Source organism: Ylistrum balloti, unplaced genomic scaffold, assembly GCF_031769215.1.
Source record: "Ylistrum balloti isolate Yb309-2 unplaced genomic scaffold, AGI_CSIRO_Ybal_v1 Utg371500, whole genome shotgun sequence".
Lineage (NCBI taxonomy): Eukaryota > Metazoa > Mollusca > Bivalvia > Pectinida > Pectinidae > Ylistrum > Ylistrum balloti.
The window spans coordinates 214,907-230,999 of record NW_026782775.1 but is presented as its reverse complement, the minus strand read 5'-3'; the positions used below and the strand labels follow the sequence as shown (position 1 = coordinate 230,999).

The 16,093-nt window shown below is 33.2% G+C and overlaps 1 protein-coding gene across 1 annotated transcript; it reads right to left on the bottom strand.

Annotated features, from left to right (window-relative positions):
- Positions 1-472: 472 nt before the first annotated feature.
- On the bottom strand, positions 473-13,916 carry LOC132562749 (uncharacterized). Its single transcript, XM_060227507.1, has 12 exons — positions 13,801-13,916; positions 12,500-12,590; positions 10,750-10,856; positions 8,903-9,073; positions 8,308-8,419; positions 7,635-7,718; positions 6,512-6,549; positions 5,580-5,621; positions 5,140-5,278; positions 4,186-4,306; positions 2,943-3,080; positions 473-2,700 (listed from the first exon to the last, which is right to left on the bottom strand). The coding sequence occupies exons 2-12, from the start codon at positions 12,584-12,586 to the stop codon at positions 2,543-2,545; spliced, it is 1,197 nt and encodes a 398-aa protein (XP_060083490.1). The 5' UTR covers positions 12,587-12,590; positions 13,801-13,916; the 3' UTR covers positions 473-2,542.
- Positions 13,917-16,093: the final 2,177 nt, after the last annotated feature.

Here is a 16,093-nt window from a genome sequence, read left to right as displayed (position 1 = left end):
GGAAGTCGTTAAAATATTTCAACTCATTTTTTCTTGAAAGTGGGTCAAGGTTATTAATATAAACAACCTAGGTAGCATGTCATCCCAGGATGCTAGGGACTCAATAACAGCATCCTGTGCCTTTTGTTTATTGAGTAGAAGTATTTTACACATTTAAATGTATTTGACACATGCAGATTTTCATATCTTTGACACTTTTGACCTTGAAAGTACGCCAAGACGGCCGGTCTTTCTCACCTTGATATTTAAGTCAATAATGCAAAACTTTACATCTCACTAGAAGGAAAACATTTCCCCTGATGAGCCTCACCCCGGATACAGCTTGATATTCCCTAGGAGTAGAGACAGTCAGTTGATAATCTCTTAATGTCCAGCAATGCTATTAAATTATGGAATATGCATTTTAAACGATTAAGTGCAAAATTAAAATGATACTGTATTCCGCTTAAATAAATAAATGATAAAAGAATAGTAATAATAAAACACTTTATTAGAAATATAAGAATAAATAATAAAGATGTCATGATAACAATGGATATCATATATATTAAATTATATATCCAACCCTTAACGTCCCGCACATTCGTGTTGTAACATCATACAATGGTAGCATTTCTTGTTAATAAACTGCATTTCTTTATTTTTTCATTTTTAAGTCTCGATTGAAAAGATTAAAAGTAACACAGAAGAATTAGACATTAGAAATTAACATGCCCATATTTCTTTTTAAAAAATACCGTAAATAAACAAATAAACAAGATATTTTTATTAAGTCAATTAAAGTGTTACATTTTTTTATAATGTCACCTTCAAGGATAGTGAAAACCCAGAAACGACCTATTAATGTATATATATGTATATGAAATCAAATCCCATTAGCTCTACATTATACAGTGGTGTATCCCTGTCATTTTGTAAATATTCCAGTAAAACCTATTTTAATGAACAGGCAAATAAGGCTAATTGTAAGAAGGAAAATCACAATGAAGATTGAACTGACAGAAGATAATAAGGCCACTGTGTCCTTTAGTCTCCTCTGTGTACAACATCTATGCTTCATAATAAATTGTGTAAAGGCTATTTTGATTAGTTTTATTTTTGCTTTTCTCCAAATGTTGAATAAATTCGCAAAAATGCATGTATCTTCAGAATGAAGTCAAGAAGCTTATACTCTGTGTCATGATTTTATTGAGAAATGAATCCTTGTTTTAATTGCAAAAAATTTAACCATCCAAAAAACCTTTACTGTATACAATGTTAAAACACACAAACGTTTTATGTACAGGGGTAAATACTGAATATATTACTTAAAGGAATGTAGTCTTTCACTAAAAATATTTCCTTATCCAAGAATTGCACAGTAGATACTCGTAAAAAAACTACATCATCAAGTTGTCCCTGCTTCTAGGACGCATCAGTGACACTAAAGGTCCAAACTAGAGAAGGATTGAAGGTAAAAGCCAATAAAAGTAAACTGACAAAAACAAAACTAAAATTAAGATTTCACCCATGATTACATAACTTTACAATACAAAATACCATAATTTGACTTGAAAGAGATATATTAACCTAGCTTTCAGTTAGAAGCATGGATATTTAGGTTATATCACAGTAATTTGTACCTATAAATGCCACTGGTATGTACAGGCATTACACAAATGTATTACCATGATTTCTTATTTATAACTGTATCTTGATTTTAACCTAATGAACATGAAAACCAAATGTTGACTTTTGTTAGTTTCATTTTTCTGAAGTTAGCATGGCTCGTAAATAGATGATACCTATGTTTAATATCCCCACTAAGATCATATATATACAGGTATATATACATTTATTATTGTCGAAATCCAGTTCACTCTCACTTATTTTATATCTATCTTTAATGAAGATTCTTTTGAATTGAAGATGTCATTTTCAAGACTCAAGTGTGGGACCAAAACCTTACTGGAGACTGTCAAACTTACTGACATTTACTGGAAGATCAAGTCATGACTTAACATGTGTAGAATGCAAGTATACAAGTAATTTCAGAACTTTTTGGTGAAGCAAGGTACATATCATATCATGATGATGTTATGTCTTCATTGCCTTGCAAACTTTAGTTAGGAAGATGAAAAAACATACATAAAAAAGTCAATGAAAGATTAATCTGTATGTTAACTGTATATTTACGCTGTTACAAGATAAGATACACCCAGAACATTCTTGGGACTATCATCACACTCCACAGGAGCACTTCAAAGTAAGATTGTCAAATTGTTTCCATGTTTCTCTGATATAGAAAACTATTTCAGCAGAAAACTGTGATAAACATTTTCATGAGTAGAATATTTTACGGAGATGGTAGTCTAAATTTCTTGTCTTGTCTGATTGCCAACTCATTTTTTCGGCAATAGGTGTGCATGGTGAAGTCGGCTTCAATTTGTCAGCACATTCATTTTTTAAACAGTATGATGACAACCCATGTTTTTGAGTCCACATTTTTTTATTATCATGGTAGCACCCGTATTTCCTCTTAGCCTGCGTTTTTCTGTTTCCATTATAAATCAGTATGAGTAAATACTGGTGTAGATACACGAATTTCCTGGTCAGTTGGTGGTTTGTGTTGTAGAGTCAGGTACAAGGTAACATCTACACCTAAATCACTTAACTTTGATAGATGCTCAATTTCCTTGCTGTTCTTAGCTTTCTGATCATCTAAAGAAAAAGAAATAAATTATTGGTGATACGTTGTACAGAATGTCTTGACCTAACCTTGAAAATGAGCAAACTCTGATAAAAGGGAGTTTTTTAGATAGTTTTTGTGACAAAATATTGAAAAACTTGCATAATTTTGAAATATTTTACTAAAAAGATCTTAAGTAATGTTTTATCCATTTCATTCTCTGAAAATATTCAAGTTTTTCACAATTTTTACAGAAATCAATCGTATAACCTACCTAACTTGCTGGATGTGGTCATAGCTGCAACCTTTAGAGACTGTTCGTGCTGCAGCTGTTTTATCTCCAGTTCATGTACTTGTTTCATGTTGTCAATCATTTGTTTATGATCCTGTTCCGCTTTCTCCATTTCTTGTTCTGCCATAAGAGTAAACTTAATTTAGAATCCATTCAAATTATGTATAATTTCTTGTTTCTATATAAATAGGGTACACCAAACTTTCACAACCGGTGCCCTATCACCTCCATCCTCTCCTACACCCAACAATCCCTTATTTCTGCTCCATCTCTCTCTCTCTCTCTCTCTCTCTCTCTCTCTTCATGTCTTTCTATCTCTCTGTATCTCTCTCTTACCCTGACACTATTCTTGCGGGGAACTTGGAAACCACTAACAATGTGGGAAAATGCTTTCCGCATCATAGATTCCATGGCTGCAACATTTCCCTCTTAATGATGACACCATGACCTCACTCTCTTCTTATCTTTTCAATTAATCACTTGTAAACATGATCATTAACACCACTGAACATTATGATATCAGCCCATCTTTTCAAAGTTTTCCACCGCCAATCAAAGGCAAAGACAGAAACATTCCAAATAGAAAATATTACCCACAATTCTCGCACCCCGTTTCTATGCAAAAGAAAGGAATTATCCCACTGTGTGCAAAAAAATAGCACATTTTGAAATTCTGTCAGGAAACTACAATTTTGTATTTACTGCATTTCCAAAACCATTGGTCACTGAAATATGACCTAGGTATCCTCTCTCTCTGCCAGTAGGTTGGGTGTTTCCATGTGTTAATTGGTTGCTATCTCAGTGAACATGATACAAATGCTCGCCACACACACTATAAAGTGTAATAGGTAATTGAACACATCTTCACATGCTCTGTAAGTTCATCTTCTCTAGGGACTCAAATTTTGCAATTTAAAAAAGAAAACTCAGTTTTTCGTAGACACATGATTCCCTGAAATCAATCAATCTACGTAAACTAATTTTAACAGTTCATGGGCATTTGAATTCATGTATTGAGTACCCTTGAAATCAACGAAAATAAACAACCACATAAATTAATGACTTTACAGTATCTGTAAGGCTATAAATAGAGCCTTTCAAGTATAAAGGTCGGAGATGATTCAACAAAAAGTTTTGTTTTCTGTATACTTTACTATATAATGATTTTTGTGTTAACATTACTGATGACAAGAAAATCATGTATACTGATTTACTGAATACTTACTAAGCTTAGTGCGAGCTTCTTCTTTAGATAATTTGAAATTCTGGAGGTGTTGTTTCATTTCTTCAATTTCTGCATTCAACCTCAACTGTGTCCTGGTCTCGATGGCAGAACTTTGCATCAGCTGATGTAAACAGAAACAGAATTGAGTCAGTAATGACAATGCAGCTTTTCCGATGATAACCTATTTGACTCCAGGATCCAATAAATCCTTTCTGTCCATGGTTCAGTTTCCTGTCTATTACTTCTAAGCAAATCATCAATTAAATTCTGTAGGTGGTACTCCTTTATTAAAATCTAGAGTACTGAACTGGAAGAGATGTTTTACTGGAAAAGTCCATAGTAAACTATATAAAAAAGTTAACCAGTTGAAATTATTTATGAAAAAGTATGCTATAAATAAAACCAACGCTGATGGGTTTGAGACAAACATTTATCAACTTCATATACAATGGTACAAACTTGAAATAATAACAGTATAAACAAGGTTATGAATTCACATTCAAGTTGTACTGAAAATAAAATTTCCGAACTATATTGGTTTCAACTCTGTTGATGTTGCTATTTTCAAATGGATATTAACATAACTATAAGAATGAAGTAAATAACAAACAGGAATAAACAAGAGCATTTCACTGCCAGTTCTAAAGAGCTTCAGGTACATGTTGGTTAAATCAAAACTGAAAAAGGACAAGTGTTCACTTATCAATTTATCATTCAAGCAACGGATCTCAAAAAGATCTTTAAGCCCACTATTGTTTGATCTTCACTTGCGAATTGAAAGTTGGATTTTTTCCCTTCTTCAGTCTTCAGTGGACAGACCACGGACGATCTGATGATGGTGCGCTAAATTCAATAAGATATTTTTTCTACCAAATTCAAAATTAGAGTATTAGAATTCTATGCAAATCAGAATCTGGTCCATATGAATAAAAGTGATGATCAAAATGAATGTACCTGTAGACGGTCATTTGCATGGTAACCACGAAAGACAACCTTTTGTATTTGGTAGCCTATCCGTTCTGCCCTGTGTGTGAGCTCAGGAAATGAGGATAGCTCGCTTAGTTTGTGAGTATTTCTTAAGAAATCTTCAAATCTGTCCATTGAAATAAACAAGAGAAATAAGAAAACTTCAATTAATGCAGTTTTTTTCATCGGTTAAAAAAGTCAAAGATGTATGAATTATTTCCCCTACATTGTATCATTGTTGATATTGTTTAGAAGAGATGTAATACATTATATCATTGTAATATTTATAATGACCATCATAGAACTTTAATCCAAAATTTTACCATTAATTATCAGAAAAAAATCTCAATTATCAAAACAGAGACAAAGGAATGAAGGAAAGAGAATAAAAGTTAATTGCTTTTGCCTTATAAGGAAATTCAACTTACGTGTTCTTTCCTGCAAATGTGATAATATCAGCACAAACAGCACTGAAAAAAAAATGATGAAAGTAAGAAATACTAAAATTAACCACTCTACCATATCCAGACAGTATTTTCTAAAAGTATCCGCTCTGCCATATCCAGACAGTATTTTCTAAAAGTATCTGCTCCACCATATCCAGACAGTATTTTCTAAAAGTATCCACTCTACCATATCCAGACAGTATTTTCTAAAAGTATCCACTCTACCATATCCAGACAGTATTTTCTAAAAGTATCCGCTCCACCATATCCAGACAGTATTTTCTAAAAGTATCCACTCTACCATATCCAGACAGTATTTTCTAAAAGTATCCGCTCTGCCATATCCAGACAGTATTTTCTAAAAGTATCCGCTCCACCATATCCAGACAGTATTTTCTAAAAGTATCCGCTCCACCATATCCAGACAGTATTTTCTAAAAGTATCCGCTCCACCATATCCAGACAGTATTTTCTAAAAGTATCCGCTCCACCATATCCAGACAGTATTTTCTGAAACTTCATACTAGTATGATGATCCTGTTTGATTATTGTGTATAGATCATTTAATTACCTAGTACATTAATGTATATCTCAACTGTCATTCATAGAACAGAATTTATAAACCTAAATGTTATCAAGTATAACGACATATTCAGATTTGCTATACAAATCATTTATAGGAAATTTAGATTTAAACAAAGGCAATCTTATGAGAAAATTAAACAAGATAATTTTTTTTCCTTTTTTCTCCAATTTTTTAAATGCATATCATACATTTAAACTGCACATCGTAATATTACATGAATGTTAAATAATGTAAAGATAATTTCACAAGCAAACATGATCATAATATTAATACTGCATTGAAAGATCATCAGATCAGAAAACAATATAGTTCGAGCATCAATACTTACTTAATCATGTCAGCCACTGGATCATGGGTTGTGTCCAGCTATTCAAATGAAAAAAAGACAAAACATTCATGTCTGTTATCAAATTCTGCATCAATTGTTTTTCTTAATTTCCAATTCAAATGTTTAACAATCAAGATTTCTTTAAATATTAACAATACAGGTCTGACATATCATGGTGACTAAGTTTTTTGTCGTTTTTTTTTTACAATAAAAAACAGCCATTTGTGCAGACTAGAATATACTATGCCACATAATTTTTTATGTTCTGTCCTTAGTGATAACCATTTTGGCACATAATGTCAATCTATTTTGAGCATTAAATCTTCATCTGTAAGTTTGAATTAAACATTTTGAATTGAAATTAGTTTTTGATTGAAACATTAATCATCGCCTTTGAGTCATACCTAATACTGTAAAATTATCATTTTTAGTGGGGATTTATTTTCATTGAATTCTTGGATTCCATTAAGTTATATCTTCAAGAAATGATAATCAGATATAAGCTGAAATGGATTATAATACCAGCTTATTTCGTAAATAAGATTTAGCCCCGAAATCAAGCGCCAATGAAAATGTATATCTTTGGAAAACCACAAAAATTGAATACCACAAAAATGTATGGTCACACTATGTTATGTTGAGAAGTGATGTTATCCTACATATGGTGCAGCCATTGTTGTAATGCACATGTTACATATCTTTTTATGCTTTCTACGACCGTGACAGAAAAACAGCTGTATTATAAAGCATGTGTATTAATTTGACAGAATTACTTTTTGAACTTACTTAAATACTTAGTTTAGCAATATGAATAACTGATGAAATAAGCAATTTTGTATATCAAAATGAATTATTCATCAAATTTCATGAAATCGCTGTCATATTTGTTGAAGTTTGAAACAATATTTCCCAGCTGGGCGATTATTTTGGCATAAATCATCAGGCAAAATTCTGTGTAACGTCAACGCAAGTAAACAAAGATTGAACAACAAAAAGATCTGATTTTCAATCAATGTTGCGGGATAAATAGAACATATGGCCATTATGTTAGAAAATATAAGCTGCATTTTGGATGGGGACAGAAAGATAATCACAATTCAGTCAGAGTAAAAGCCATACTCACCATTTTGAGTATCTCGTTCAGATTGTAAAAAATCATGAGTTTCACTGTGATCATGGTATCATCCACTGTCCTTACATCTCGTACCTTAGAAAATTATCAATTCTAGACTTTTGTATCAGCTCTATTAGGATGTAAATGTAATGGTTTGTCTAGACATTAAGGGAATAGCAACAGTGATAGAACTAGCATTTAAAGAAAGCTGGCAGAAAATTTTATATTTTAAGTTTAATTTGAATTGAATATTAAAAGAATTCAGAATCGATCGGCTCACCTGTCAGTAATTACTGTCTCCATACTGTAGATGTACTTATTTTGGCATAATCAAATTTAGGCTCAAAATCGATTTTAAACAATGAAGCAATTTTAAACAAAGATGAATTTTCATTCATAATTACTGCTATATCAACAGCATACAGGAAATGATGTTACAGTGATCAAATTTTAACATGATATGCAATAGGATTGTTTTTTGTTGAATACAAATTGATATTTGTCAGTAATCTACAGTTGACGTATTGGGCACATCAGAATTTTTTTGGTGATGTCAAGCTAGCCAAAGTGATAATTACCAGGTATTTTATTTAAATAAATTTGTAGAGCCATGAAAACAAATTAAAAACACGGAAGTTTTGTTTACAGATGTGGATATTTTTTCCTATTTTTTATTACTTACATTGTAGTAAAACTGATCCGGGATTATTGCCAGCTGTGTAAACTTATTGTGTCCTGGGATCATCCTTGTCTTGTCAGTTGCATCACATCCGTGCCAAGTGAACTGATGAAGCCTTCCATAATCACAAAATGTTTAAATTTTTACCACAAAACTGAACAAATACTACAAAGGGGAATAACCTCATTGGTGGTAAATATCTTGCACAAAAACACTGCCGAAAACAGAACAGGGTGTAGGAAGTGATTTACAGGTTATTGACTAATTGAAGTTCTAATGTTGTAAATCGTATCACTAACGGAAGTCTAGAGTGTCCCGTGATTCTTGGTGTTAATATTCAGTAAAGCAACAGTTCCCAATTGATACTCCAATTAGGATATACCTCAGAGTGGTAAGGCTTTAGATATATAGAAGCTTAAAGTTCTGGAAAAAAATAGGTTCAAATATCATTTCATATTTAGTGTGCCACTTTCTTCTTTCCAGTCACTGCCTGACTCATAGCTTTCAAAGTGTACGATGTTCACTAAAATGTTTCCATGTTAAATATGATACCAAAAATATAGTACAGATTCTGGACTTCAAAAGACAAAAAAGTTACCATTCTTCTGCCTCAGGAACAAACACTGTAGGGCCCTGGATAATTCTGCGCTGCACATCATTGTCCTTTAGACGCTTGTAAACAACAATGAGATGATTGGCATCTATTTTTGTGGCATCTTTGATTTCAATACTGTCATACATCATGGTGTTATGGAAAACCTCACATGGTCTGAAATATTTTGGAAAAACACACACAGTCTGAAATATTTTGGAAAAACACACATGGTCTGAAATATTTTGGAAAACAGCACATGGTCTGAAATATTTCAGAAAACAACACATTGTCTAAAATATTTAAAAAAAACAACAGAAGGTCAGAAATATTACTGAAAACAACACATGATCTGAAACATGTTAGAATGCATCATATAATTAGTCATAGAGGTCTCTATATTTATATCACAGTCCATATATACTGAAAACAAATTACACATATATAATAGTGTTTTTGTTGTGATGTTACACCAGTGGGGTTTTGCAGTATCCTTTCACTGCTTCCTCAAAATCCATGAAAGCCACTTTCAAAAGTTACTGGGTTTGGTGTTTAAAATAAAGTCTCAAACAAGTAATTCTAGTTGTTTTTAACCATCCATCCAGTCTGCTACTAAATCCTGCAATGCTTTGAAAATATGAATACAGGTACATCCAACACAACTTGTCTTGCTTATTTTTGCAATAATTGTGTACTTACATTTACAATATATATAGTTATAAACTTCATTTATTTTAAAACAGTTTTCTGAAACAAGCTATCATCTTTTTTATTTTAAACCATTTATTTCAAACAAGCATACATCTTACATCACTCTTGAATACCTTTCCATGTCAGACTTGATACAGAGAATACCTTTCCATGTCAGACTTACAGAGAATACCTTTCCAGGTCAGACTATACCTTTCCATGTCAGACTTGATACAAAGAATACCTTTCCATGTCAGTCATGATACAGATAATACCTTTCCATGTCAGACTTGATACAAAGAATACCTTTCCATGTCAGTCATGATACAGATAATACCTTTCCATGTCAGACTTAATACAGAGAATACCTTTCCATGTCAGTCATGATACAGAGAATACCTTTCCATGTCAGACTTACAGAGAATACCTTTCCATGTCAGACTTGATACAGAGAATACCTTTCCATGTCAAACTTACAGAGAATACCTTTCCATGTCAGACTTACAGAGAATACCTTTCCATGCCAGACTTACAGAGAATACCTTTCCAGGTCAGACTTGATACAGAGAATACCTTTCCATGTCAGACTTGATACAGAGAATACCTTTCCATGTCAGACTTGATACAGAGAATACCTTTCCATGTCAAACTTACAGAGAATACCTTTCCATGTCCGACTTGATACAGAGAATACGTTTCCATGTCAGACTTGATACAGAGAATACCTTTCCATGTCAGACTTGATACAGAGAATACCTTTCCATGTCAGACCTGATACAGAGAATACCTTTCCATGTCAAACTTACAGAGAATACCTTTCCATGTCAGACCTGATACAGAGAATACCTTTCCATGTAAGACTTGATACAGAGAATATGTTTCCATGTCAGACTTGATACAGAGAATACCTTTCCATGTCAGACCTGATACAGAGAATACCTTTCCATGTCAGACTTGATACAGAGAATACCTTTCCATGTCAGACTTGAAACAGACGATATACTTTTCCAGGTCTGATTTGGTAATCTGGTCACCTACTTGAAAGATGAGTGCCTTTTACTACTACACAACTGAATATAACACAAGAAATACAGTACCTCCTTATCCTTCAGTATCTACCTTTGTTTGTTCATCAAACAATATCGTTCTGTATGGGTACCTACCCTCGTTTGTGTGTGACAACACCATCTTTATCCTTCAGCACTAAGAACTGATATTGATTGGCTGTGTAGGATTTTAGGTACTGTAGTCTTTCTCGGTACAGAAATACCTGCCAAAACAATGTAACCATCAAACATAATTATGTATTTACAATGTACATTTATATAACACATCTTTCTTTGTTGTTTGTTGTTCTGAATTTGCAATGAAGAGGACACTCAAACATTAAGTCTTACACTAAAGAATGATAGATATGTGCCTGTATTTGGTAATTAAGTTAGATAAATTTGAGAGACTTTCTAGGCCTATAACACAGAGTTTGAATCATATGACAAAATTTAGAGACTACTTTCCGTTAGCTCTTTAGATCAACATCATTTGATGAATTTAGTACAAAAAAAATATATCAAGACCTGTAGACCTTCATTTCAGATTTAAGACAAGAGGCCTAGAGGGCCTGTATCGTTCACCTGGATATTCAAGTCGATATTGCAAAACTTTGCATTTCTTCAGAAGGAAAATATTTCCATTGATGAGCCTCATCCTTCAAACACAGCTTGATATTCCCTACGGGTGGACACAGAGATCAATACTGTTCTCTTGATGTCCAGCAATGCTGCTAAGCTATGAGATGGGAATCTCAATGACTTCAGAGACATAATCTTTCCTGTTGTGGAACCAAACCCAAGGACAACTTATCAGTTATGAATGTGTTTAACGCCTGATGCTGAGCACCTACTTTTTACACGAAATTGGTGCAGACCAAATTTGATAGGAATCTGTTCATGAATAGTTGCAATATATAGTAAAAACTGACACACATCCGATACCACAACATCCCTATAGCTTACATGGCCCTTCGGGCTAGGTGAGCTTATGAAAATGGATTATTGTGAATTATGTTCTTCAAAATTATCCCTGTAATGAAATTTAGCAAAAAAAAAAATTCTAAGAAAATGAACTTGACATTGAAAAATGAAAAAATGTGTCATTCTCTTTCAACTTTGGCTTTGATGTTGAGTAGTTGATATCACATTTAGTATATCTTTTGAAACAGAGATAATTTTGTCCCATCATTGGAACAGCTCTGTAAACAGTCAAACATTTATAAGGTGACAATTGTCAAGCTTGTGTTTGAAGATGTTGTTTAACAATCTCAATTATATCGTCGTTTTAGCAGGAAAATAATACTGATTGGGTTTTACACTGATGATCTCCCATTAACACAGAATTAAAGAAAGTGACAAATAACTCTACTACTGAAGGTAGGGGTTGGAGGGGAGGGAGGCTATGGAGGCATAACACAAGGTCTCATTGGATTAATCCACATAATAAAGCTGATAGGAGTGAGTCCAACACAGAAGATTCTTCCTTTTATCTAAATTGTATGACAGTGTTGTTTACATGTTTACATGTTTCCAATTAAGAAACAGTAGTCATCAACATTTAAACAACATGTGTCATCAAATTCAGAAAAAACCAAGGTCCTCCTGTGTTGGACTCATTTCTATCAGCTTTATTAAGTGTAGTTTATAATACGCTGTTTAAACTCTTTTAATAAAATAGACATGTGTATGTAGAAGTTGAAAAAAAAGTTCAATTGTTTTTCTTTTACTTTCTTTCATTGCTTCACTATGTTGTTTCATCGTGTATTGGCAAGCTTTTTAACTAACACTCTATTTTCTCCCCAACTCTGGAAAACATGAATCAACAAATGGAAACAGTCCTTTGCAACTCCTATCATGTACATACCCTTTCTGGTCCAATGATCAAACGACCTTCACCTAGATAGTTGAATACAACAGCTTGCTGTCCCTCCCTTACTGTTTTGAACTTCATATTTCTGTAACAGAGAAGGACAACTATGTATGTGTTAAACTTTGAGAGGGTTATTATCTAAAAATCATTAGATTTAGTTTTGGTAAAAATTGGTTTATAACGACAGTAAGGCTACATATTTCAAATTCCTTGGCTGTAACTTTACAGAGATATAGACATTGTGTATCCCTTCATCATATGCCCCTGGTTACCATAATGTTGATTTCTGTGAATTCTCTAGACTGAGAATTTTTTCTCAAACTCACTAAACTGAAATAGCATATTAAAGTTTTATATATTTAAATCAACAATTTAAACATGTATATAACTTAAAATTTCTCCGGCTCTTTAACTAATATACAATGTATATAGACTGTTTCTGTTGTTCCAGAAGACAAGAAAACAGGATAATGCAGTCATATAATGTCATAACAACATGGTTACAGCTAATTTGACTTAAAGAATTTGGGCGTGTTATATTGATCCTTGTGCAAACGATTCTGATTGTCTATCCATGATTGCTTTATTGCCTTACTCATGGTCAATAGTGACCATGAGCAAGGCAATAATAAAATCACAAATAATAAAATTAGAAATCTCCACATTATTTTGATCCCTGTTGCCCGACTAAAAAATATCTATCTATATATTTATATATATATTTTAAAACAATTAAATTTCAATGCTCTGGTTTCAACATAATTGTTACCAGGTCTGCTTCCTCCTTTTTAGATATCTTTTCCTGTTGCAGAAATAATTAGATTTTCTCTCCACCCTTTCTTCCTTTTTTATCTTGAGGGAGGAGGGCGGTTCAGATAAATGTATCTATCTTTGATGCATGAAATATCTCGATAATTGAATTCGGATGATATGATTTTCTGTACTGGTATCGTGTGGTATCATGCATTTTCGTGCATTTTCAATTCTTCCTCGATTCATTCTAGTTTTCCACATTGTAAAGTGTCATTAATCTGTTAATTACCGATATTTTAACCGGACGGCAGATCTGATCGAAAAGCTAGCTCAGACACAGGAAAAGGGCGTTCTATATTTGAAATATAGTTTTATACATGGTATATAGTAGTGTGTATTTTAAAGTGATTTCATATGTATGATTTCTGCTCTATGATCTACAAGTCCGATTCCTGATGTTCAGGTTCAATTTGTATGTCGTCAAACTGGTCTAGATATTTGGACTTTGGGAGGAAAATAACAAAACTGAAGAATTTACTCACATGTACGTGTTCTGTCGAAGGATGGGTAGTTCATTCTCATAACTTTGTAACACGGAAGCCTAAATTTAGCAACATGTAAACAGGTATGTAACCTTAGTTATTGGTCGTTTTCAGTTATAAACGGCAACTCGATATGGCGTGAATCGTTTCTGCTCATTGCTTCCTAGGGTGCGTTCGGTTCAGTACACCAATAACTTAAGTCAGATTTACCTCCCTTACTCTATGTGCTCGTCTCTCTTGTGTTGAGTGTTAGGCCTTCCTTAAAAATGTACCTATAGTGAATTCTCAATTGCTATAACATTGATCTAACTGTTATTTAATACACTGAAATTCGTGGATATGCTGCAATACTTCAAATTAAATAATGGTATCATCAATCAGCAAAACATCAGGCATACGAATAGGAATTTGAAAACATAATACTGACATGTACATTTCCTTATATAAGTAATAATGAATAACAAGTAACAAGTAAGTAAAGGACACAGGCAAAAAAATGCCTCTACATCCATATCTAAAACTATATGAAGCTCAGGAGATGTTTCCTATAAAAAGGTCTAAGATTCTCAGTTATTACATATGTATAGCCAATTAAATGCTAAATAGCAAAAACATTTCACTTTTTTTCAAGTTGAAATGACATTAAAAGTTTCCTCTTTATATATTTGTTCTGGGAAGGCGCACAATTTTTCTACTCCAATGTGGTCCACGGACACGGTATACAGAATGCACCGTTTCATTGTTTTCTTTCTGCTTCGCTTCCTTTTATAATGCCTTCTCTGCTTCTCTTTCACAATGTGATAAGTCGTTTCTTATTACTACTGAGGAAAGTTGGCTATGATTTCTTATTTTTCTGATATTTTTAAAGATTCCTTTCTTTGGTTGTTGCGACTCAAAACGAACTAGAATAGGCCGGCTGTTATTGGTTATGTCACTGGACTCTGGTCTCTTTCCCAATCGTATAATTTTTCTAGGCCTATCTTTGTTTGACACTCCAACTATTTCGTCTTTGCTTGGTGCAGATTTCTCAGATTTCATTTCCAGTTTAGCGATTAACCCTTTTACCTCTCTTTCATATTGTTAAGAATTTAAACGCCGTTCAAACACTATCAGGATGAGAAAAGTCAAGGAGAAATTATACGTAGATTATTGCGTCACTAATGATTTTTAACGTGAAGCTACCTAAAATGATACAGATTTTCAATGTTTTACCTTAATATTCCTCCGTGTGTTGGTTGGGATCTATGAGCGCGTCAAGAACTCTCCTCCTCCCCCTCCACTCCACGTGCTAGATATATATATTTTTTGTTCATTTTGGCAAGTTAAATACCTTATGTAAGATGCATTACCTGTCACTGGCGTTTATTTGGAGAGAATTATCGAAAAGATAGCGGCAATGAGTTTATGGCATATTTTAGTTTAAACGTTAAAGTATAAAATTAGCTGAGAATATGGTTCACACGACATCCGTTCTCCTTGTTTGGTTGTCTTATGTTATATAAATTCAACCATAAAGAGATCTCACTTTCACGAAATGACGCATTCGACTGAAAATTGAACATCACATATATTTTCGTTGGTGTGGCATTTTCTCATTTTGTAATCACTGAATATAAACTAATATGAAGTCTTTTTCACATGTTGAACTGCCTATCTATCTTGACGTAGCCATCAGATCAGAAACCATTTTAGATATTTGGTGAACGAGAACGAAAACCTTGACTAGGCAATCTATAACAAAAACTTAAAGAATATTTTCTTGCTGTCGGGATTGTTCTACGTCCATCTACGAGATTATTGGGGAATCAGTGTTGTTGAAATCTCCAACAACGACATAATTACGTTTCTCCAAGACTACGCTACGGTGTAATTGACGTCATGTCAAGCTCTGTTACACTCACGGTACAAGTGCACGACGTTCCTGTGGTTTAGTCATCATGTTTTATCAAGATTACCCTCGTCAGTTCTCGATTACCATCATATTCTTACTACGACTGTGCTACCTATCACCATAAATTACTATGTTGCGCCAACGAATGAAAACGTGCTATAAATTGCCCAAGTTCTGATAAGTCTATTTTGAAAAGTCTATTATGAGCTTATTAACCTTACATTTTCCCAAGAGTTCTGAAGTCTGAGGTCGTGAGTCAGAATATGTATGTATGACTGGGTGTCGGTAAATATTTTATCAGTGTAGATTATATTACTCATAAAATAATTCTTGTCGAAATTCTGAATATTTTTGTTAGCGTTAACATTCAGCTCGCTCCTGGCACCCAAGATTATCTACCAT

Coding starts and splice junctions, on each gene's coding strand:
- LOC132562749 (XM_060227507.1), bottom strand. CDS start 12,586: ATGAAGTTCAAAACAGTAAGGGAGGGACAGCAAGCTGTTGTATTCAAC. Junction 8,420..8,902: donor GTTCCTGAGGCAGAAGAATG/GTAACTTTTTTG, acceptor TGATTATGGAAG/GCTTCATCAGTTCACTTGGC. Junction 7,719..8,307: donor CGGATCAGTTTTACTACAAT/GTAAGTAATAAA, acceptor TAATTTTCTAAG/GTACGAGATGTAAGGACAGT.